At 33.6% G+C, this 25,790-nt stretch overlaps 1 protein-coding gene across 1 annotated transcript in view; it reads right to left on the reverse strand.

Moving 5' to 3' along the window:
* Positions 1–25,790, reverse strand: part of KIF6 (kinesin family member 6) — a 172,759-nt gene that overhangs the window by 102,169 nt on the left and 44,800 nt on the right. Inside the window, exons 8-11 of the mRNA XM_064708913.1 lie at positions 18,750–18,956; positions 13,676–13,819; positions 9,144–9,230; positions 6,004–6,107 (exon numbers count right to left, since the gene is read on the reverse strand). Coding sequence (XP_064564983.1) covers positions 6,004–6,107; positions 9,144–9,230; positions 13,676–13,819; positions 18,750–18,956 — 542 coding nt within the window. The remainder of the gene's footprint in view (positions 1–6,003; positions 6,108–9,143; positions 9,231–13,675; positions 13,820–18,749; positions 18,957–25,790) is intronic.

Below are 25,790 nucleotides of genomic sequence, written 5' to 3' on the forward strand. Positions count from 1 at the left end.
ATACAGAAAGGAATGCTACTCACTGCCAGCTAATAATTGTGGCCATAACAGTAGTTATGTTCTAATCACTGGAGTATATATAAAAGTAGCAAGAGAAAACCAACCTTTTTTTAATCAAAATTTTAAAAAATCAAAATATCCACAAAGTAGGAAGAACTTGAAATAAAATGAAATTACATAGGACAAGCATAATAGAAATTCAAAGAAGCCAAAAGTACTCATATGGATGAACACCAAGATAATCTTACAGTTTAGAAGACAGAAGTAGTTAAAAAAACTCTGTAAAGTATCACTTACAGGCTATTACTTACAAACTCAAAAGAAAAAAACTACCAAAAAGTATTCAAAGTTCCAAAATATGCAAACAGATATTTAGTGGTACCTTCAGAAGAATGCACATGACCAAATATTCAGTGAATTTCAGTGAGATTCCAAAAGCTTCTATGATCACATTTGGTCATATATACTTGAAAATTTGCTCCAAGATTTTTTCAAACATATAAATAATCAATGGAAGCTATGTTATGTTTTCTCCATACAACTCATTAATGTGTTTATTACACTATTACTGTTGAAACCATATAACATTAGATGACTGGTATAATTTTGAACACTAAAAAGCAGGACACAGTCGATCATCTACTTCCCTCCCACCCCCATGCTGAAACAAACTTGCTATCCTTTGAAAAGAACTTTACAGTTTATTGTCTCTGAATAGTTTCAATGTAAAAAGTGATCAGTTTAAATAAGATTTTTTTCCCCTTCTTTCAGGGGCCTTGGAACAAAAAGCAGGATCACAGAAAATTATTTACAATTTAAGCACATAGCTTAGCTGCATGCATTAGGAATCTGAGTTAACATGAGACATCTTAAGACTACTTTATAGCTAAGGTAGCTTGTTTTCTCTTGAATACTGCCTACACAGTTCATGTCGGTCAATCTGCTAACTTCTACATCTATAGTCTGCAAAAGTGTGTTGCCAAAAGGCAAGGTGATATGTCTTTATTTCTTCCACCTTGCAAATGAAATTGAACACTGACATCAGCAAATAAGAACATTTGCTCAGCTTTGTAAAAGAAGCCATTTGTTCAAGAGCTTAACTGAGTAACTGTTAAAGGTCTATATTGTACAACAGTGCAATATTGTTAATACTATGATAGCATACAGATGTCACTATGTTGAAACAGAACAAATGTAAGACAGAAGTAATGAGATCTCCAGGATTTGAGTAACATGAACAATATATATGACTGTTGAAGTAAAAAATAGAAGTGTCTGTAATAACATATGTATCTCAAAGAAATAAGGTAAAGTTATTAATAAATTAAAGCGCTAAGCCAGTACTTCCGGGCCTGTTCTCAGAGATTTCCAGCTGGCAAAACTCTGGAAGCGTGGGTTCTCTGGAACATAAGACATTGATTTGAAATCCTGACTTTCTGGGCACATACTGAAAATTGCTAGTGAGCTCATTTATATTATTAAAATAAATTGCAAATTATTCAAACAAAAAGGACTTTCCCTTTTACTTTTGGCATATTACTCACAAAAAAAATCATTTGAAGGTAATTTAATTTTATTCTAAACCATAATGCTGAAACCTGAAAGAGTACAATTTCCTTGTATTTGGGATGTAGGATGTTATTTTCTACTTTTTAAAAATAGTTCAAAGAGCTCCTTTTCTACATTTTTCCCCTTAAATATGAAACTAATTCTTCAGCTCAAAGAAATATTTAGATCAGCCTTTTACTGCTGAGGAAATAGAAGACAAGATCCAAAGCAAGCAATTCAGATTTTGGAAGCATTTTATGAAGTACATTCTGAACCACTTATGTAGTCTAGCTGAAATTTTTAAGCTTTGCTTTTTAGATAAACAAAATGAGAGCAGAAGAATTGATTTATGTTTAACATTTATGAGAACAAACTAATCAAATGAAAAATATGACACAGTAATGCAAGTGCTCACCATTTAACACAGAATTCTGAATTCCAGAGAGCTGTAGCTTTAGTCACACAACTGATAAGGTGCATCATATTATACTTTACCATTTCCAAAAGTCAAGAGCATTAGTTTTCCATTTTGTTTTAAAGTTAGTGAATAGTAGCGTGACATTGTAGCAATTATGAGGAAAGCCTATTTGACAGATTTTTTCCTTCCATTAAATGAAAAAAAAATTAAAATAAATCCCTGAAGAATTTTGATTTTTGAGGGAAAAAACAATAAAGAATGAAAATCAGCTTATTCATAGGCTACCTGCAAATATTTAGCAATTCCAACTGCATTGAGTAGCCCATCAATTTCCTTTGGAATGCTCTGAATGTAAACAAGTAGAATGAAGCTCATTGTTATGAGAAATGTTCAGCATTTCTTGACTTAGTAAGTCAAGAAATATACAAAATATCATTTTCACCTATTATTAACACTTGTTTCCTGGGTAATCACTAACACCTAATTCCTGCAACATATGTAGAGAGCAAAAAAACCTATACAATACCATAAGCATTGTGTTAGACTAAAAAATATTGGATCTACACACATACTACTGGGCTTGGTTTCATTTTGGCATCTGTCTTCTACTGAAAAGTGCCTGAGATAAAGTATTGTGTGGGACAAAAACAATAAATGTGTACTCAGTGCATGGAGTTTCTCACTGACATGTTTTGTACCTTTGACCATCAGTGCTCAGCATCAAAGAATTAAAAAAAACCAACCCAGGATCAGAATAGTCTCCGCAGATTAGTTTTGCTGTGATCTCTGTTAAAATACATATGATGAATCAAAAAAAGTATTAAAACATATCCATTTTTTATAAGACTATCCTTTGTAACAGTTCTCCTTACTAGTCAGGTATTTGCAATAAAATTAACCACAATTAGACTTCAGTCAAAGTCTAAGAATTTGGCAAATAACTATATAAACTTGAATTATTTACATAGATATATACACAGACACAATGAGATATAGTTTATTTAAGTTTAAACAGAAGATATTTTAACTCAGCAAAAATGTCTAAGTGGGATTTGAAATCCATAATGACCTTAATTACAGTTTCCTCTCTGACATTAAAGAAAAACATCAACAATAAAAACAATAATAATAAAATAACTCCCTGCAATACTAGTGCTTTAAAATCATTCTTGGGTGGCCACTTGAAATAAAGCACAACAGAGTATGTTGCATTATCACCTTTACAATGTTTCTTTTCTTCTTCTCCCTGTCATAACAAACTGATCTGTATGGCTCCTGATAAATAATATTATTTAGGTTTCATTATAGATGCAAAACCAGATGTAAATCCCAACATAGACATTTTCCAGTAATAGTCAATCATGATTTTATCAGCCATCATCCAGGTCCATAGTTCTGTTTGGACTACTCACTTGTATATTTATTCTTTAATGTGTACAAACTCTCCAGATAATGAGCAGCTCCAAGCTCAGATGGCCAGTCCCAATAAACAGAACTGTCATGGAGATTTGCTGTTATGTGTTGATAGACTCTAACTGGAGACAGAACATTTAGATTCTATCTGCTGATTGTCATAAATGCTCAGAACATTTATGGACCTCAAGCTCAGACATGTAAATCAGCATGGTCACAAATGTTATTGCCATATGAAAGTAAGCTCAAAAAGCATAAATGTTCAAAACCACAAAAAGATACTTTCATTGAAGTAATGGCTTTTTATACTATCATTTCATTATATTTTCATTTGGGTGTTTGAGCTGCATCAGCTGTTTATCTGCACTCTGTTTGCATGAACACAGACAAATGCAAAACTCATAAACACTGACATTTGGTATTTTCCTTCCCTTGAATTGTTCTAGAAAAGATTGACTTAGCTTTCAGCATTCCATTCAACTGCAGCCCAAATACCAACAAGCCAGTCTGACTCATGTATGTGACAGTAATTCTCTAACACTCTCCTTGCCTGTCTGTTTGAACAACTCTATATATCCAATTTTCCTTTTTTTCACTTAAAAACATATTAAGAAAACAATCCCTGAAAAATGTTATTATATGGCACTGATGATTGATGAGGTTAATTGTTTGAGGCCCTTCTTGTTTAGTATTGATCCTCAGGAAAATTATTATATCCCAGTCAGCAGTACTTAACTGCTGCTCCATATTTTAATTCCACAGCATTTGTTCCAAGAAAGAACTTAATTTTGAAACAATGAATACATGTGCTACATGACCCTAAATAAATATAAAGAAATGATAAATTTAGAAACCTTAAAATTTTGCATTGACCTAGCGTAGCTGAGGTCCTTGAAAGTTATTTCTCATTGCGCGACTTAATACAGGTAGAAACTCATAAAAGGCTGCACCCTGCTTCTTTCTGGAGCAATGGGATGCAAAATTCCTTGTTATGAGCCTAGAAGAAACCTTTTCTGATAGCGTAATGCACTATATATTGTGCTACATAGATAAAAAGGAAAAACATAAAACTAATATGCTTTTTAGTCACAATTCTGAAATCAGGCCTCCCAGAGGTCTGTTACAGTGCAATTTTATGCAGATGGTACACTCCTACTTTTCCTTTGCATAATCATAATGCTAAATTTAATAAACCATTAATCCATTACTATTTATAACCTATTCCTATTTATAAGACTGCCATTTCCATGGCAAAAAGATAAAAAATCTTAGCAAATAAGATTTGTGACTGTGGTCTTAGAAAACTCATATGATTTTCAAAACCCAAGTTTCTCTATACAAAGTAAGCAGCAAACAAGATCACAGTGGAAAATTAATGTGACAGATTTTTACAATTATGCTATGAAAGCACTTATTTAAACTAACATAAATTATTTAAGTATGTCTCAATAAAATCACTGAAAGTCTGTCATCTTTTGAAGATTAAAAAGGTTTATTTTTACCCTTTTGCCAGGGTAAAAAGAAGCTAACTAATAAGGGCATTTAATTCCACATATAATGAAAAAGAAAGATGCTTTTCTTTCTATGGCTAGTCTAGGTCACATCTCATGTTACTCTGCAATGTTATTTGTGCATTTGATACTCATGTTTGGGCAGATGATAAATACATATAAACTCCATAGGACCTGCTGGGACATTTCTGGTTAGGAGAATATACTGATAACTGCTGATGTAAATGATCAATAATGAGAACAATCTACATGAGAAATTCAAGGTTCAAGGTAGCAGCTTGTCCTCATGTCTCCAGACTCTCGTATGTGTCAGGGGAAATTGCTAGCACTGGCAGTTGTCTTCTGGAGCAGACCCTTGAGAAATTAAAGACTAAATATTCCTACAGCTTCAATTTTGTTACTGTTAACATCCTAATCAAACAAAATTAGGTAGTTCTTTCTTTATAGACTTCAGGTACAGTAATTAAATAGGTCCATACTACAGAATCAATTTTTCAAGCCTAGAAATTGAATTCAGTTATTGTGAACATTTAGACCTGAGTAAAAACATCATATTTAGAAAGTTTCTATATGCTGTACTGATCTGTTACCAAAAGCTACAGAATGTTACAATATTTACATGAATTAATAGTATATTTCAACAGAATGTTCAGCTTAAAAAAAAAAGAATATTTGGCTTTCAAGACACTGACTAATCGTGGATCCGAAATGTGAGATTTCTTTTGGTTTATATCAAACTAATGCTGCAGCAGGATACATCTTAGCACAAGAATATTTTTTGAAATCTACTCAGATTGCACATCCAGTTTTGAGAGAGACTGTTTTTCATTCTGCCCTATTATACAACACTTCTTTTTGCCTGGCATTTGACAGGCATTCCCATCCTTTGCGTTTACTTCACTTCCTCGATGCTGAGGCTGCAAAAACATGAGCCAGCAGCCTCACAGAGCTTTTCATGGAAATCTGCCATTCTAAACTGGCACCTAACTCCACTTTATTATTCACTCAAGGAAGCTTAAAACTCTGAGATGAATTTAAATATTTATGCCAATAAAGAAACTGATGAAAAGTATAATAATAAAAGAAGAAAATGAGAACAATGTAAGACATTACTGAAGTAGCTCTTCTTGGGAAAGCTCTGATGTTCTTCGCTTGCCAGTCACCAGTGCCAACTCATCTTTCAAATCCTGGATCTCCTTTTTCAGCTGGATAATCATCTACAAACAGCAAGACATAAACCCAGCATCACCAACAAATTAATAGTTAGTTTATGATTTTTTCAGTAGAAGGTCTAGTTTAGGTAAATATACTTTAGTTTTCTCTTTTTTTAAACAAGATGTCTTTTTTAAAAACTGTCAAAATACCTTAAATACACCAAGCATTTTTTTCCCTCTTTTTCCATTTATAAACCCAAGAAAAGTCTTCCAAATTCAGTAAATTCTTGTGTTAGAAGACTTGGCTGTACAGAAAGAGCTCAAAAGATATTTTGCAAAAGAGAAATATTATTTGACATAGGAATAAAAAAAAGGAGTTTTTCTGACTCATTAGTTTTGCCTCGTAATAATGAAAACACATTTAAGAACTGACACTTTTGTTAGAGTAAGGACAACTATACAACAAAAGCAATTTTTTTGCTTTCTCTTATAGAAACAGAAATTTCCAAGCAATATCATAATTTTAATCTTACCTTTTTTTCTTTTTCATGTGACATTTTGCTATTATTAAAATTATTGCATGCTATACTTGTAGGATGCATCAGTTGCTAACAACAAACTGATGGCACGAAGCAACATAATGAAATTAAATGGTATTAATGAATAGTAATGTGATAACATTACATGGAAAACTTAACTAGATTTTTAAATTCTAGGAAGTCATTGTCAGAATCTGTACTTTGGGAATAAATGCCTGCATAAAACCAAATTTTACTAATCATTAAACTCTCAAAGCCAAATTCTACAAAGCAGAGCAATGCGCATATACCTAAGTCTAAGACATGAATGAGTGCATTCTTGGACACTTAATGGTTGATTATTTAATGAAGTCTCTCTTTATATGGCTCAAATGTATCAGTAGGCCAGTGGTATTTTTAGGTGGATTTGCATACACTGATTCCATGTGCAAAATAACTTTCCAAGAGAAGAATGTTTTAAAGGAAAATTAATCATTTTGATTGCATGCACTTTCCAGTGATGAGATTGTTGAAATCAATGACACATATTTTCGCTGGATGTTAAAACTCCTTCAAACATTTCTATTTCTTTTAATGGTTAAATCATAACTTCCTAAGATTTTACTTTGAAAACTCAATTATTTTAAATGTGCATATGATTACTTCTTTTAACTCTAAACCTACAGTGTATAGGGTTGTTTTTAGAATGAAGTATGAAAGTCTAAAATATTTTATTTAATAGCCTATTAAAATTATGACTGTTAATTAGAGAAGCTGCAAGAACACTTAGAGAATGTTGCAGGCCAAACATTTTACCCTAATTTTACGTTGCCCCATTTTGGTGCCACACTCTGATATAGTTTGTGCCAGCTGGTGAGTCAAGAAAATTAAAACAGCTGAATCACAGTAAGATCTCTGTTCAATGTTCAAATTTATTAGGATGATAAACTTCAATCTCACAACAACAGAAATCCCAATTTCAGGATATGGATAGAAGATTCATTTTCAAGTCTTATTAAGACAAACAAAAATCTACAGAAGGCAAATAACTTCATTTCTATTTTTACATGAACACCAGAAGAGATGAGGTTTAATTCAAGACGTCAATTTTCAGTTTAAATTATGTCCTTTAGCCATGAGTGAGAGAGGTTCAAAGATGAGTCACTTAAAAGTATAACAGGTACAAATTCATTTTCTCATTAAGATAAAAAGTCAGGAATTCTCCATTATGAAGAATAAAGTTTACACAATAATCTGACTTAACTCAGATCCACCAAGAGGTATTGTGAACACCTTTTATAAAGCATGCATTCGACTCACAGATGATAGATACTGACAATAAATTGTGTTTTGATTTTTCATAAAATTAATGTTATCTTATTACAATAAAAATTAATTTTTATGAAAAAGATCTTAAGTCCAGCACTTTGAATAATAGAGTTGCACCCTGGGAATACACTTAAGATGGGCAACAAATTCCACAATGAGCACAGGGCCATATAAATCCAAGGTACTCGTGTTCCCCTGCTTTTTCCACAAGAGGGGATGGTTTTCTAACTCTCATGTGTCCACTTTTGCTTCACTTGCTAAATGATCCTGCAGAGCAAGACATTCCAAACTTGGGGAGTATAGCTCCACAGGATGTAGTAAATGTTCAGGAGCCTGCATATGCTTTACCTCAATCAAAGCTTTCTGTGGCCATGGAAGAAATGTTTTGCATGATTTGCTACTAGAAAGTCTATGTATAAAAGAAAAGAAAACAGACAGATAGAAATTAAGAAGTTGTGCAATGCTTATTGGGGTTTTTTGGCCTTTTTTTAACTCTGTGGTACTATTGCTATTAGAATTTACTTGCAAGGAAAAATAAAATAAATAATAATAATGACAAAGGAAACCAGCTGAAAACCTGACAAGGATGATCTATTCCCTTTGAAAGTGAAGAAGAAGAGACAAGAAAAAAATAAAAGCATAGTTATTAACAATAACTGAAGTATGCTAATTACCATCAAGTAACAATGAATAAAATCATTAGTTACATAATTAGCTATTTCTGTCTCCTTTGCTTGTTTCCCTCTTTTTTTCTTAATGGTAACTTCACAAAGTCCTTTGTTCCCATCTAAAATGTTCCTTGAATCAATTTCAATGAAGGACTTGGTATATTTTTCAGCTTTTTAATACACAAATTGTTTCAGTGCAGTTGTGTGCCTTCATCAAGTGATTAGCAAGCTAATTGGTATGTTCTTAGAGTTTTAGAACCATCCAATGGTCTGTGATTATGATTTAGGAATTATCACACTAAAAAAAACAACACTAAAATGAAAATGAAAGTGACCATTTCTCCTCAGATGCTTTAAGAGTTGAGAAAGCCTTTGATTTGATAAAGATCCACTTAATTATAATTGTGTCCAAAAGAAAAAAAGTTAAAGTGGCAGTTATTTTAAAGAAAAAAGTTGGAGCTTGCATCGGAAAACAATTTAATGGCACTTTTCAGTATAAAATCCCCAACATCAATTTGAATGCTATTGATTAATAAAACTTAAGCCAGGCAAACTCCTTCCCTCTGTGCCCAGACAGTTCTCACCAATCTGGGGTCAATTTCTTCATTAAGAACTGCTTCATTCTTAATAAGAGCAACTCGCTGTGCAAATCTGCAGGTTGATATAGATTCCTGGAAGAGAAATTTAAAAAAATGAGAGAGAAGAGAGAATTCCAATTACCTTTGCACCAGGTAAGTAGCCAGACTGCTAACGAAGCCATTAAACTACATTTCCATTTTTTGAGTATGTTACAGAAATATTCTATCATTTTCTATTCCAAAATCATAATATGAAGGGAAATTAGGTTAGCATATTAATAACAGGAGCACATAAAACTGTTAAATCATAGAACATATTTTACTGATACAGTTTATACCCTGACCAACTGTGATTCAGGTAAGTCCCCAGCTGGAACTATAGGATAACAAAGCCATGCTACACAGAAGGCAATAACCTTTGAATGACGAGAAAAAGAGAAAGCTAATAAAAGTTATGGTTTTGTTGTTTGTTTTGGTTTTGGTTTGTTGATTGGTTTTTTGGTGAAAAGGGGACTAGGTCATTTAGGTAAAAGAAGCTGGGGAAAAAAATGGAGGGAAGAATAGTGGAAATCCAGGAAAACTGAGAAACAAGCTAGGAGACTTGAAACTGGGAAGCATACAGGGGAACTGTGATACCAGACAAAAACCTGTCTGATGAGCTTAGACAGGCATCAGCAGGACTGAAAGGCAGGAAAAAAAAAAGATACAAGACTGAGTTGGTTGGGGAAATTAATTCTGTGACAGCCATTGTGTACTCCCATGTAGCACACAGGGAGAAATCAAAGATGCTGGTAAGTATTGTTCTCACATTCCAGATCAGCTGATATTTAAATCCCAGACCCTGCTATATGACATACATATTTAATGAAAAAAACCTCAGCACCTGTATCCAGTTCAGTCAAGTAATAAAACATAGAATACTAGCCAGTAGTCTCAGAAATTCAAATGATCCTTGAAGAACTGTATGATAAACCCTTATCAGATGTGGCAGCCTGCATTTTAAAAAAAATTTTTTTAGCCCCTAAATTAATTCACTACTGTAACAGAATTGATTTTCAGAATGTAAGTAATTCTGCAGTTTTCAGTCCTTCAATATAGGAAAACACCAGTTTAAGTGTTATGTTCATACACCTTTTTCTACACAGCTTCTGTTTTTTAAGTGCTTGGAGGTTCTGGTTTGGAACCCTGAATAAGGGTTATATGAGGAAAGATGATTCTTGCTAAAGACACAATATATACACAGAGAATCAAAGGAAAGGAAGGCCTTACAATGCATAGAGTTGCACACTGTATTACTTGGACTTTATATCTGCCTCTGCTGCTCCTTTGCAATGATGATCAGCTGATGTTATTTTAATTAAGTTCTATACATATAGTAAGTACAGTTACATGTACAGTACATATACATACATTTCCACTAAATCTCTTCACCCTATTTAGTGTGCAGCACATGTTAAATGAATGAGTAGGTAACCAATTCAGTTCTCAATGTTCAATATGATAGCTTACAATTTGTTCATTCCATGCCATCAAAATGCTAATCAAGTCAGACGTCTAATTTCGCAATCATTTTTATGTCAAGCTTATCATCACAACACCTCAGGGCTTTACAAGGATTAGTCAATTAACGTTTTCTGCAAGTGTGTGGAATGATTACACTTAAGAGAATGGAAACTGAAGTCAAAAGTATCAAAAAATTATACTCAGTTGTTGTAATTTTATGATCTGCTGTTCAAAACAGCTTCCATTCTGCTTCAGCTACAGTTATATTGAATAATGTATCTACAAATCAGAATCAACATCTTCATCCAAGCCCTCCAAAAAAATTTAATGCAGTGACTTAAGAAATTCTGTAAACTCATTGGTAGAAGAAGGAATATAATCCAGTTCTATGGGGTAATAATCTATTTGTCCTCTTCATATGAGTACCCTTTCTTACTCTGAATTTTCTGCTTCATTACTTTCATTACAAGAAGAACACTAGGTCCTTCAGAAAGTGGCTTTTATTATACAACTTCAACTTCAATTCATACTGCAGATAGTTCTATCTTGTGCCTTGTTTGTGAGTGAAATGAACACCCAATGGAAAAAACAAACCAACATGCAGCCCTAACATAGCTAGAGATAATGACTCATGCACCTGTTCTAATTCTGACATTTTCTGATAATTAGCAACTTACAATCTTTTTATATTATTTGGACATATTAGCTTATCATCCTCCTTTATTATTTGGAAATTCCAGATTTTGGGGAGCAAGGAAGGGATTTTGTTGTTTTGTTGGGGGTTTTTTTTGTTTGTTTGTTTTTGTTTGGTTTGTTGTTGGGTTTTGTTTTGTTTTTTGAGGTTTTTGTTTTGTTTTATTTTATTTTATTTTTGGAAGGACCAAAGAATAAGATCTGTGATGTAAATAGTATATATTAAAGCAAGACCATTTTATATATATAATAATTAAATATATATATTTATATAATAATTATATTTATATATGAACATATATTAATTATAAATATATTAAATATATATTTATATTAAAACAAGAAAATTTTAATAGCTCGTTCTTGATAATTGCTCGATCTAAATATTTCCAAAATAGAAATCTAGAACACAATGCAAGATACACCTGATGAATTAATATATGAAAGACTTCTGATCTCACAGAGCTTAAAATAAAATTAACAAACTTCCCCAACTTTCTCTGTAACCAGACAATATGTTTGCATAACTACGTTAGCAAGTCTGAGCAATATGTCTTCATTTAACAGCAAAGTCCACTTTTCTAAAGGAAAAATCTATAACTAAATGAAGTACAGTTTGAGTATAATATTTTCCACTGTATTTCAGAAAACAGTCTTAGACTAAATAGTTTTTCTTTTCTTGTTTAGTCATATTAGAATGCTTTTATGTTAGGAAAATCAGGGAATAAACTGATTATAAATGGCTTTGAGCAGTGTTCTATGTACTCACATTGCTACATGTTTTAGAATAAAATAGACTAGACTATTTCAGTTGGAAGAGACCTTCAATGATCAGCTTGTCCAACTGCCTGACCAAGTTAAAGCACATTGTTAAGGGCATTGTCCAAACACTTAAACGCTGACAGGCTTGGGACACCAACCAGCTCTCCAGCCTGGTCCAGTGTTTAACAATTCTCTCAAAGAAATGCTTCCTAATGTCCATTCTGAACGTCCCCTGGCATACCTTTGAACCATACCCACACAATCCATCACTGGACACCAGGGAGAAGAGCTCAACACCTCCCTCTCCACTTTCCTTCCTCAGGAAGATGCAGAGAGGAATGAGGTCACCCTCAGCTTACTTTGCTCCAAACTAGACAAGCCCAAATTCCTCAGCTGCTCCTCACAGGTCATTTTTTCCAGACTTTAGCCAGCTTTGTTGCCTTCCTCTGGCTGCACTCAAGGACCTTCACATCCTTCTTAACCTGTGGGGCTCAGAACTGCACACAGTGCTCAAGGTGAGAATAGCAGACAGCAGGATAATCACCTATTTAGAGCTGCTGGTTGTGCTGTGTTTCATGTGTCCCAGGATGTGGAGCCTTCTTAATTGCCAGGGCTCACTGCTCCTCTGACCAGCACCCCTGGATCCATTTCTGCAGGGCTACTTTCTGTCCACTGGTCTCTCAAACTATGTTTGTGTTGGACATTACTCCAATATAAACACAGAACTCGTTAAATTTCATCCCAATAATCACAGCCTTATACTCCAATATATCTAGATCCATCTGCCAGGCCTTCTGTCTCTCAAGAGAGTCAACAGCATCTCCCAGTTTGGCATCATCAGCAAACATGCTAGTGGGCCATTCAACTCCTGCATCCAGATCATTGATGAATGAATTGAACAGAACTGGCCCTGGAACTGAACCTTGAATAATATCATTGCTGACCAGTCTCCAGACAGATGCAGCCCCATTACATCTGCCTGGAACCCTTTGATAAAAACTACAGACCTTTGATAAAAACGAATACAGATCTATTTGTAAAAAAGAGAAAACATCACTACACGTAATTCCAGTTCAGGAAATCGGTGACAGGATAAAAAATATTTGAAACATTTCCATAAATCCCAAACTACCCTCCCAATTCCCTTTCTTTCCGAGTGAACGCTCCATTTGTCTACCATAATCTATAAAATGGACTCCAAAGAAGTCTAACAGAAATTCTGCCAAGGTTTTAAGTGGAAATGTACTTTTATAACTCAAAAATTTATTCAACAGGAAATCAGTAAATTGAAAAAAAAGTGTAGCTCATCACCAGGTGCAAGTCATATCCCAACTGCTCCTTGACTTGAGATTACTTAGAGAAAAGCACATTTTTCTAAAGGATTTGTTTCTATCCTAAAGCAATTTTCATTGATTAGCTATTTCTATTCCAAATTATCTCCTAGAAACAAAATTAAAATATCCTTTCAAAATGATAAGAATAAAAGCTTACGCACTTGAATTTTAATCTATACTAAAAATCAAAAGAGTAAGATCTAGAGAGAAGTGACAAGATTTTTGTTCAAGATAGAAATAACATACATCTATGTTTCTTTTGTCCATAGCAAGCATTGCTATCATGGTAGTCATGCAGTTTCCTCCCAGGCTGTCTCTTAGCACTGAAGTCATCATAGAGTTTCGGTAAGGAATGTGGGACCGGTTTTTCTCTGCAAGGGCAATTATTACCTGAAACAATAGCAAAAATAAAATACTTAAATTTATATGTTTCTTAATGTTTGATGTATAAAGAACATATCCAACATATAAAACATATAAAGAACAAATCCAATCTGCTCAAGAACTTTTGACACAACAAAACTGGGATGCTTATGCACTCCACTGTTAGCTGCAAACACACTGGCTTTATTGAAAGAATTCCAAGTTAAAATTCAGTATTTTTATGTGTCTTTGTAGGAGCTGGACCTGAAAGACCAAATGCATTAAATTTTATCATGCCCTAGTCTTACAGTCTCTCAGCAACATGGAAACTGAACATGATAAACTCAAACCCACAGGTTTTCCTAAGACACAGGATCTTAATGAAAATCTTCCTCATACTTTTTTTTTGTCATAATTACAAAATATGTATAGTATTAAAGTAAAAACTTCCTCAATATTTGCTAAAGCATGCTTTAAAAATGACACATTCTTAAAACATGCACTTTGTACATGGGCCAATATATTTATTTCTGAGAAAATGTCTTGGAAAGCAAAGCACAAATAAAAGGGTGCATGATTACAATGTACTGCTGGAAAGAAATGATTCAGTTTAGAATATATATGCCTTGGCCAGAAAGGAAATTGTACACCTACTATTCTCAGTTTCCCTCCTCAGCTGTTTACATTATGGGACCTAATTATTAAATAAAAAGCTAGATTACCCCACAATGTCCTGTGATATAAAATATGTGAATTGTTATCTGGCCAAGCACTGTACTGAAAATCTTGTATATGAGTTGTGCAAGCTCTCCTAAATGATTAGGAGTTGGTTTTTCTGTAATAAATGTTACATATCAGTGTATATTTTGTTTATACTACATTAAAAAAATGCTATTTTAGAGAATTTAGTAGTGACTTTTTTGGGGCATTAGTTTCTCTAAATGTTCTTCACAAAGTTAAAGCTATAAGTCTTACACTGGCAGCCCTGAGAAACACAAATGCATAATAAGAAAATTACTGTCTTGTAAAGGAATCTAGAAACCCCTTCCTGGATCAAGGGTTTCAAATCTCATATGTTACAACTTGTTATATAGAAACACATTAAAGCTTTGTTACTTTATAATATTGCATAGAAATTTCATAGTAGTCTAGCACATACATTAATAAGCACATTCTCAGCCTCTGCCACATAGACACCATAAATGGAATAGACAAGATGAGAAAAGAGCCAGAGAGATGATATGTTATTTCCATTAAAAATGGGAACATTGTTACAGGGAAGTTCATTTTTTCTGAAGTCCATGCAGGAAGTCTGCAGCCCAGTTAGAATCTGAACCCTCCCACACTAACGCTGGAAGGCTGTGACCAGCTATCATGATGCAGAACCCATTGCATTGTCATGTGACAGTCTCATAACACAAATTATTTTAGTCTAAAGTCCCATTAGTAAAACTTCATCTACATACATCTTCACAATCCAATCAAGTAATCTGGAATAGAAAGAGGAGACTCCTGAATACTTTGACAAATTGACAAAGACCACCTGTACAGAAGCTGAACCTGGATTCTCTAAGAGGCACCAAATGTGAAAATGAGAAAATTGTCTCATTTAAGAAGGTGTTACTATCCTTTAGATATAAAAAGGTTTTTTTTAATAGTTGTAATTTTATGCTTAATAATGTCACTAAAGCAGAAAGCTTCATTTTGAGTGGGTTGGATAAACCACCTTAAGCCCTAGTAGCTGTCAGACCTCTTCTCACATTTTGTAAAATTGTATCCTATATGAAACAGAGCAGGTACAGCCACTCACAAATAACTCCACTGACACATGTGGAAACACTGCTAGCGCAACAGAAAGTGCAAGACTGGCAAGTGAATATGACATGATCTGTAGTGTGCCCAAGGGTCCCTGTTTCCATCCACATCCTTTGTGCAAGGAGCAGATTTGTACCAGGATCTCATGCCATCCAGTTCTCAGAGAATCCTCAAGAGATGGGCATTTTGGCATGCATCACTTGCAGAAACAGCTGTCAGGTACACCTCTATCTTGCTGTTTAGTGTATCACATGCTCTGAAGCCATATTCCTGCTTCAGAGGTCTTCTTTTTGTTTCCCATCCTACTTCCCATTTCTGGCAGAGTTTAGAAGCTTAAACTGTGGTCTTTGCAGAAAAAAAAAAACAACCAACAAACAAAACAAAAAACCCCAAGCAAACAAACAAACACACAAACTATAAAAAAAACCCTTTGGTAAATTTGGGAAGCAACCATCCATTAATGGATAAAAATCTTTCAACATTCTGTAAAAGGAACATGTGTTAAAAGAGGGTTAACAAACACATTCATTAAAGCAATGACAACACAGTAACCTGGGGGGTTTTTTTGGGAAATAATTCCATTATAGTGTCAAATCACATGGCAGTACAACTTGATTTGCAACTCTAAATCTGGTCCAGGATCTTCTATATTTCTATTTTAAGGGAATATCTACATATGCACAGTTACATTGCAGTTGTAATTCCAGAATGCGCTACTACATCTCTCAGACAAAAAAAGCTACCCAGATATAGTAATAAGTACTTCCAAATTCCTGCTATCATTTCAGATCAGCTACAAAGAACTATCTTCATTTTTCTCTAGATGTAGAGGCTGCTTGGAGTAAAAGTATAGTGGATTTATTTGAAGACTTTTTTTAACATGCTGCCTATATTTAACAAGTAGATCAAGAGTGGTAACATAGAACTGTGTTCTTACTGTCATCTTGATAAAAATCATTTAATATGACTATTTTACCATGAAAAGTATTTCAAAATGGCATAAATCAACACTAGACCACCAGTAGATAGCTAAAGACTTGAGAATTTTAATAAGAAAATAAAATTTTGAAGCATTTGTGGACTTTAATATGTTATTCACTGCAAGTTCAGGATTGAATGGTTAAATTCCCAATTATTTGGGGGAAAAAAGACATTTTTACTGTCTTTGGTGGTCTTTTTTTCAATATTAGAAAACATTTCTGTTAATACACAATCCCAGATAGAATACGACATGCTTATTTCCAACAGTATTTCTCTAAAATAGGAATTAAAATTTGCATGAAAAAATAATATCTTTCCCTGCTAAATACATAAAAATCATACAATAAATAAGAAGGGATCCTGAGTATAATTTGTATTATTCTGAAGACATCCATTTTAGAGTCACTGATACTCATCACTTCCCTTGAGTACAATTTAAATACAGACATTATTCTTCAAGATAAAATTTAAACAAATGAGGGGCATGAAAAAAATCTAGTGCGATAGTAAATGACTGACTGCCACCTGCTGTACCTTAAGTTTCTTCTTTTGACAGATGAAATATCTCTGACTATAAATTAAATGAAATCCAAGAGATTCGTTCTTGTTAACAGAAAAACACTTAACACAAAACTGAAAAATATTCTTCCCAGCAAGTAGAACTGTTATATTTCCTAACCATTATTTTAAAGAATTTTCACATATACACACCCACAAAATTTTCAGGTTTAATGATGACCTCCTCAACTGCATATTTTACTAAATAGCACATGTACTATAATGTAACTCAAAAAGTACAGATTTTAATTTTAGAGCTAAGCCTTTTTTCTTCTCCGTATTCTCCTTAATTGTCCCCCTAAATGACAGCCTCACTGACCTGCTATGTTTCTACATAAAAATTTTTAGAGAAGCCTTAGGAGAAAGTATTGTGTTGTCCATTGGAATTCCCAAAATAATTAATTTCTAGCAACAGGAACAGTGCATGCGGTAACTGTGTAAGCAATATTAAATATTTGGTTTTAGGAAGAAATTAATTTCTCTTCCAGGTGTGGGATCTGAAATGGACACTTGCAAATCATCAGTGCATTCACAAAAGAGATTTCATTCATTGTCAAGTGTTTCTTACTCTAACTTGGTAAGCATCATAAACATGCACTCATATAAAACATCATGGTAGGTCAAAGAGATATATATCAAACCCTTAATTTTTTAAAAATAGTATTTAAATAATTATTTCAATAATTAACTTAAGAATTATATAATTATTGTAAAACGTATTAATCATAATAATAATCACCATAATTAACCAAACCTTTTTACTAGAAATCTTTATCTCCAAAGTTTCCTTTCACTGCTGCTGTCTGAAGTATTTTTTTAATTAATGAGGTTGGCTAGGAGCAATCTATTTGCTCAATATTTGCCTTTTCCAAAGAGGAAAACCAAAAAGCAACGGTGAAAGAAGAATAGGGATTTTAGTACACCTTATTAAGAGGGTGAATATTTTTAGTAACAACTGCTGAATGACAAAGCTTTGTGGAGATTAATAATAACTAAAACAACAATAATACTAACAATAACAAAATTTTATTTCTTTACTTATTATTATACTACATCCATGAGTACTATTGGTGTAAATCCAGTTATGGTAGTCAATGCATGAATACATTACCAATGATATCTTCTGTCGCAAAAAGATCAAAGATTTAAATTGGTTGAGGAATAAAACAATGACCCATGAGGGAAGAGCCCAATAATTTACCATATTACAATGCTTGAACCAAATAAAGCCCAAACACTTTCTTTTCAGTGATACATCCTGATCCCAGCTGTGGAAGGGGAAGAAGATTATGCAGAACATTTTTAGGAGAAATATAGCTCAAATCTTGTAAATATCTTTAGTATTTCAAAGAAAACAAAAAAACTATTTTGGAAATACTACCCTTTATACCAACTATAATCCTACTGCTTAATTGTTAAGTTTGCTCTAAATTAAAATATTTTATTTTAAAGGAAGACACATCAATTCAATGTTAAAAAAAACAACCCTGCAATAAATAGCCTAAGACTGAGTAAATATTGCAATAAAGTTTTCCAAAATATTGCACATTGTTAAACAGGAATTTAGTAAAGGGAGAAATGTTTTACTCTTTTTCAATTTTACCTGCTCCAAATAATGTAATGACAGGTTGATATATTTGGCTTCTGTCAGCAAGTGGCCTCCAATTCCACTCTTTGCAACACGTTCTGATCCAGCAAGATCTACTAAATGCAACTTGGAGCGCCGGATAGTTGCAGATCCAGGCTCCTTGCTGGAGATGTGAATCGTGAAAATGCAGTGAGACCGGCTTGAGGCTTGATTCATTGGTGTCTACAATGACAGGAAAAAAAGAACTCTCATTGTTCAGTGGATAAATAAATTCAGCTCTTTATAGCTCAGTAATCTGGCAACTGAAATAATCTATCCCATTTTTTAGCTATTGGACCCATAATGAACATGCAAAAAGAACCCAAAAGGATTTACCTGACTTTCGTATTCTGGAAAAATACTTGGATAACTTTAATCTGGACAAATTTTACTGTAAGCAATTAAGGTTGGTCCAAAATACTGTAACATCAGCAAAACAAGTGGCCTTACTAGACGAGGAATACTAGAAAAGGGCAGCTTGACTGGAGGAAAAGTTACTGAATGTTGATTTCTAAGAACTTAATAATTTCCTCATTGGTGCTTTTTTTTTTTTTTTTTTTATGATAGGTAGCTACCAGTGTAACAAGGACTAGGACTTCCTATAAGGCCTTAGACTTCTGAATTATAACTTTTATGAAAACAATTCTGTTTGGCAAAATCAATATCAGATTTTAGGTGGCATGATAAAGTTTTCATAAAATATTTGGCTTTAAATATATTTTTTTGGGAATAACTACAGCCACACTTCCTTAATTTAAAACACAGAAAGTCTTGGTCAATTTTTAGAAATGTGCAGTCTTAGTATTACTTCAGATGTTTTCTCAATATATTTGAAATGCAGAACTAAAAGTTTTAAACAGCTCTCAGTTATTTAACTCTAGATTTTAATTACCATATGCCATCACATTTGCATTTTTATTAAAAACATCGAAAGCACCTTTTGTTTACTTGTTTCAAGGTATTGTTAGAAACTTAAATCTAAAATTACTTTACATAATCCTCATTTCATAAATAGCTAAAGCTTGAGATAATACATGGAGATTAAAGGTTTAGCATACAGATAGTATTTTTACTCATAAACTAAAACAAGTATGACTACATTGTTCTCAGGACATAAATGCTGACCCTGCCAAAAACCAGAGTAGTAAAATAATAAATCAATATTATTGAGTAAGCAACTAAATCTATATTTATTTATAGCTGCTGAAAAAAGTAATAGAAACATCCCGGTTATACTGTCTACATTAATCTCTGGTCTCTATTCATTCTGCAGTAATTTTTTTATGTAGACCTATCCTGTGATTCTGACCGGATATATAAACATATTGCCTTTTTTTTTACATAATGCAACACTGCAGATGTTAAAATGGCCTGCCCAATGCAGGTACTGAAGATGTGGTCTTACAGATCCAGAAAGGACAGCTCTTAACAAAAAGACTACAAGTGAATTATCCTTTCACAGGAATAATATGGGCCATTTGGTTCAATTGTCTCCACTTCAAGTTCCCTTTTTTTTTTAAGTCTTAATAGTGCCAGCACAATCAAATGGCTTTTGGGAACAGATCCAGCTTAAAAAAAAAGAAAAAAAAAAAAGAGAGCAAACCATATATATTTAACCTAGATAATTTTCTTGATATAGCCACAGCACAGCTAGAGAAAACAGCTGTGCAGAATACCTGACAATGGCAGCATACTGGACATGAACAAGTAGGTAGTGTGCAGAAACAACATATACTTGTAGCCGTTGGTGAAAATTCTGTAAGGAAATTTCAGCCCTGGCAGTATTTTCTTTTAGGCTGCTTTACCTAATACAGGCAAGCTCAGAGGGAGAGGGAAAAGCATTTTCTTCATTAGTTCATAAAGATGAAGAATTTTAGAATTCATAATCCTGTGAAATGAACATCAGAGTGCAGTCACATGCTATGCTGTCCTCAGAGGTGATGCTGGGCAAATGAAGAGGAAGTGAGTTGTAGTGTTGGAATGAAAATAAACAGGCTGAGGGAAAGGTGTCAAGCAAGAAAGCACTCCCAAACTTACTTAAAATGCAGTTAAACTAAGAAAAAGTTATATGCTGTGAAAATGTACTTCATTCAGCAATTCTGATTCCATGAATAATCAGAGCCAGCTTCACTTATTTTACTGGGATGCCTGTGACTTTTTTATTTGCAGCAGGACTGGATTTTTTTTTTTCCAGCTAAAAATCCACAATAGAATTAATAATTAAGTACATTCTCCTTGACAGAACTGATATTTAGGGACATTTTGCACTACAGAGATAGCATCAGTCACAGTATAATGCAGAAAAGTCTAAGCCAGATCAAGTATCAGTACAGGTGGAAGCACAAAGCAAGTGTTGCTATAACAGAAGCTGAAGAAATCATCATACTTCTGAATAAGCATTGTTAAGCTAACGTGAGATTCACACTAAAGTAAAACCTTGTCTATTTCAAAAAGGGCTCTTAGTCACACCCATTTAATGTCAACAGAGGCAAAAAAAAATTCAAATCTTAAAAGAACATTATTTCAGGACTCTGAGTTCCAAAAAGCACATGGCAATATTTGCTCTACAAGGTTTTTATTGTCTATTCTGATACACTAGCCACAACTTTATTTTGAGTGTTCCATGTAGATTTGGCTGAACTAGTCATTAGAAACTCCATTGATTTTCTCTCCACAGCTTTTTTTTTCTCATGTAAATGGAAAAAAATTAATGAAGCTGGTTTGGAAGTCATTGGCTAGAATCCCCAACTGGTATTTTTGTGAAGTCCCTCTTCAGAGTAGAACCATGGTTTAATCAAGACGCCAAAACTCCTTTCTGCAGTATGATACTCTTTGGAGTTCCCATATACAGGAAGCTCTGTTAGAACTCTTGCAGAAAGCGTATAGCAATAAAAATTTAAACTGTTAAATGGGATGTGACCATGAAATGTTAATTTCATCATCACCCCACTCTTAGCTACTTTTACCACACAAGTAGATGCACAGCACAGAAGAGAAATTATGATGTGTTGGCATCTCTAGTCCAAGAACAAGCCTTTTCTTTTACTATTTGGTTGTTATCTTATACAACTTCTGAGTATCAAATTCATCTGTTTAGAAAGTTTGAAAACAGAAAACAAATAACATTTTCTGGACAGTGTCTCAGCGCCTACTAAAATGTTCCTTTGGTGGTTTTCAGAGTTCATTTTGGCTTTGTTAGTAGTATTCAAACCATATGTATATGAAATCATCCTAACACTAATTTGATGTGATGAAGGAAAAAAAAGAGGGGAGTGGCCTGGTTCTCAGCAGATGGTTGCTATTGTGAGAGTTATATATAGAACAACTGATGAGCAGCAGTTACTTACAAAGAATAATTTTTTCCAGGAATTCTGTTACATCATAAACCACATAAGCAGACTTCAGATGCTTTGTGATATCACGTGAACACTACAAAGGACTTAATGCCAGGTCATCTATTGCTGCCCATTTGTAGCTTGGCAAAGGAAAAATTCAGTAATATTGACTTGGTAAAGCATCAACACTTCTTTTGATCATGGAAAATATGTACAAGGTGTATTTCAAGCCATACAAGCCAGTCTTGTTTTTTTCCAGGATGACAATATACCTGTGCTGAAATTAAATAAAGTGTATAGAAGCTTTGTGACTTTAACTGCTGCATCTGTTTGTACAATGGTTGCAAGAAGATGGCTTCTACTCAAATGAGAATCTACATCACAGTCATACTGGAAGAAACTTCTGAGTTGGATATTTTTGTCAAGGAATGCAAGGTCAAGAACCATCCAAAAACTTGCTGGAACCTAAGCTGTCCATCTTAATCTAATTCTTACCCATCTTATGTCAGCAAAACACTGCAGGAGTTCTTCCTTATACAGGAATTTATGTATTTCCCAAATCCTTTATTTGTTGCAGCTGTTGTTATAAGTGTTTTCACTAAAAATAGCCAGAAATAGATGCTACAGGTCTAAAAAGCATTCTTAAGGATTGAGGACCTAAGAAAGAGAAAGCTTCTTAAACAGGATAAAGACGTATGAAAAGCTGTTTGAAAATCACCACTAGACTAACAGAAGCTGCTACTATCTGGAAGAATAACGTGTTAAGCATGGCTGCCAAAACACTGACTGAGATAATACATGAAAGAGAGCAGGACCACTGGGACAAAACAATTTTGCAGGTGATAAGTGCAGTTGTTAAGCCCATATTGCAAACCATCACCACTTGGCAACTTATACCATTCCAGTGAAACTTTTTCTTCCTTGAATCAAAATATTTAGACAGCAGAATTTCCGGTATGAGTGAATTAGTGATTAGCCAATGCATAAAGAGATGTCAATTCTCAGTGTTCAGAGTTTTTTGAGAGAATGTCTCAGTGAAAACCTACAAAATTTTCTTTTAAGGAGTACTTCTTTTTCTTCTTAAGGATTTGTTGCTTCTGAACTTTTCAAAGAAGAGCAAGGAGAAAAAAGAGAAAGTACTGATAGCATCCAAGATTGATATCAAATCAATTTTCTCCAATTTTGTGCTACAATCAGAGGGATATTTGTAGGAAGATGCTCTGACAACTACAGTCATTTCACAGTTCAGATGGATATCTCTGTCTAATTATATAAACTCCAGTTCCAATTGAACTATCCTATAAGGAAGAGCATACAAATTGAGGAATAGGAGGTGCCTGTCTTTATATCTGGTAGATGAGAGAAAACTCAGTATGTCTTTAGTTCCCTTTCTAAATAATATGTTACAGGTATAGCTGCTCTTCAGTTGTACTTAAGTACAGCTGTCATAGTTTGAAATTGAAAAAAGTTTTCTATGAAAATATCAGGATCAGAATAGGTGCAATCACGTCCTGGAAGCAATACTTCATTTTTGTATTTACTAGAAGTACAGTTTCACAGTTAGACCATGATACCTTTTAAACTCAGATAACTTTTAAAGTAATTAATATTCCCTGGTGAAGACATTATTAACCTTATGTTATATGGTGCCTTTTATCCATATAAATCCCAAAGCATTTTAAGGACTATTCAAAGTAGTATGCATGACCAGTAATATTTTTACCACACATGGAAATGAAAACACCTGTGCTGAAATAACAATACTATTTGGTGCTCATAATACAATATTACAAATTTATTGGAGTGGAAAGAAGTTAATAATTGGCACCAAAGAGGAACCTAGGAAAGCAGAAAGTTGTAATTTCTTCTAGACTGCAGCACTAACCCAGACAGCATGCATTTTTGTCAAAAGTGGCATTTAATCTCATATGCTCACACACTGAAATCCTATTTTTCCAATCTCATGGAATTAAAATTGCAGTCAAACACTACCACTGGGTTTCTAAATCTATTCAAGTGAATATTAATGTTCAATAAATACAAACAGAATGAGTTCAATTCACAGGTCACAAGTCAGGCCCCACAACTAACCTTAAACCATAAAATTTCATTCTTTCCTGAAATAATTATATTTAAACATTGCCTAAAGCTTACTGATTGCCCTATTTGTCCTTCAAACATTTTAAATGATGGAACAAATACTGTGTATTATACACTGTGTGCCAAATTTAAAATAATGGAGTGCTGTAGGTATTAAACAATGCCCTAAAACATTTCTTTCCTCATTAAAGCAAAATAGCTTTTCAGTAGAGGAAAAAATAAATTATTACTGTACATTTCACTACAGTCCTCAGACGCAGTAATCTCTGAAAAGGATTTTACAGTTTTGAAATTGCTGCACATCCTTGGGAGGCTACCTTAGTCTATTGCTTTTAGAGAAACACCAAAAGCTACTATGAATTCTCAAAATCACAGAGGTTTAGGCATGTTATTTCAAAAGGCAGAGGTTATATGGAATTCCCATCACAAGAACTTAGAAAAGATCACTTCAGCTGAAGATATATTAAGAGTATACCAACATAAAATGGTTTGTGAACACTACCTAAATGGCCAAACATTTATTTCCACGCAGCAGCTTTTTTAGATGTCGCTGCTACCAATTGTTTATACTGCAAACTTGATTTTTAAATCCTCAGCATGCATTTTAGGTACCAAAATCATAAATTTGTCTTAACAGATAGAAAATATAAGAAAACAGTTCAGATTTTATAACTTGTTGCTGCAGATTTGTATGTATTTAAATATACCAAGAAACTGCTTTATCAGAAAGCAAACAAAAATCTAGTCCTTACATTCAGCAGTACTGCCAACAAAAGACTCCAGTTTTTTTTGTTTTGATCTTTGCCTATTTCTCTCTGGCAAAATATGAGACAAAAAGTTCCTATTTGGATTTTTACATTATGAATCATCTGTGCACAAATGTCTCCCATCTTACCATCTACACAACTCGTAGTACACATCAAAACTGGAAAAAAGGACCTAAGCAAAGTAATCCTGAGCAAACGAGATTAGTTGCCTTTTTTTCCTTCTCTTGGGCTATATAGTTACATGCTGGAAAGAAGCATTCAGTTATAAACGTTCTCTTAGATTCTGAAATAGAATGAATGAACAAATTTTGCCTGCAAAATACTTTAATATTGTGATGACATTTTTATAGCACAATCAGTGATGAGGGAAAAATGCACCCCTCAAATCACAAGTTAGATTGCATTAGCATAGGCAATGCATACATTAAATTGTCATTCTTATTTTCAAAAGAGTCAACTCTTCAAAGAAAGGTTATTCAGGGTTAAAGCACTAGAATGCAGTTTTAGAGACTACACATCTCATATGTGACCCATGACAGTCATCTGAGTTTTTCCACAGCCAAACTCATCATTAAAAAAGATGAATTAAGCATTTATTTTACTTTCTTTTCTATTTAGGTTTATTAATCTGGCTTCTTTTTCTTTAAAATTGACTTAAGAGGGTTCAAATCTTCAGAGGTCAGAAAGTATTATCATAACTCAAGATCTAAAAATATGGTTCTCCAGAGAAATTATGTTTTCTGTCATAAGTCCTCTTTGTTAGATCTCTAGATTAACCCTTTTGTCTTCTATTACACTTTTTCAAGTTCCTCTCC

The sequence above is a fragment of the Zonotrichia leucophrys genome, chromosome 3 (genome assembly GCF_028769735.1).
Source record: "Zonotrichia leucophrys gambelii isolate GWCS_2022_RI chromosome 3, RI_Zleu_2.0, whole genome shotgun sequence".
In the NCBI taxonomy this organism is placed as follows: Eukaryota; Metazoa; Chordata; class Aves; order Passeriformes; family Passerellidae; genus Zonotrichia; species Zonotrichia leucophrys.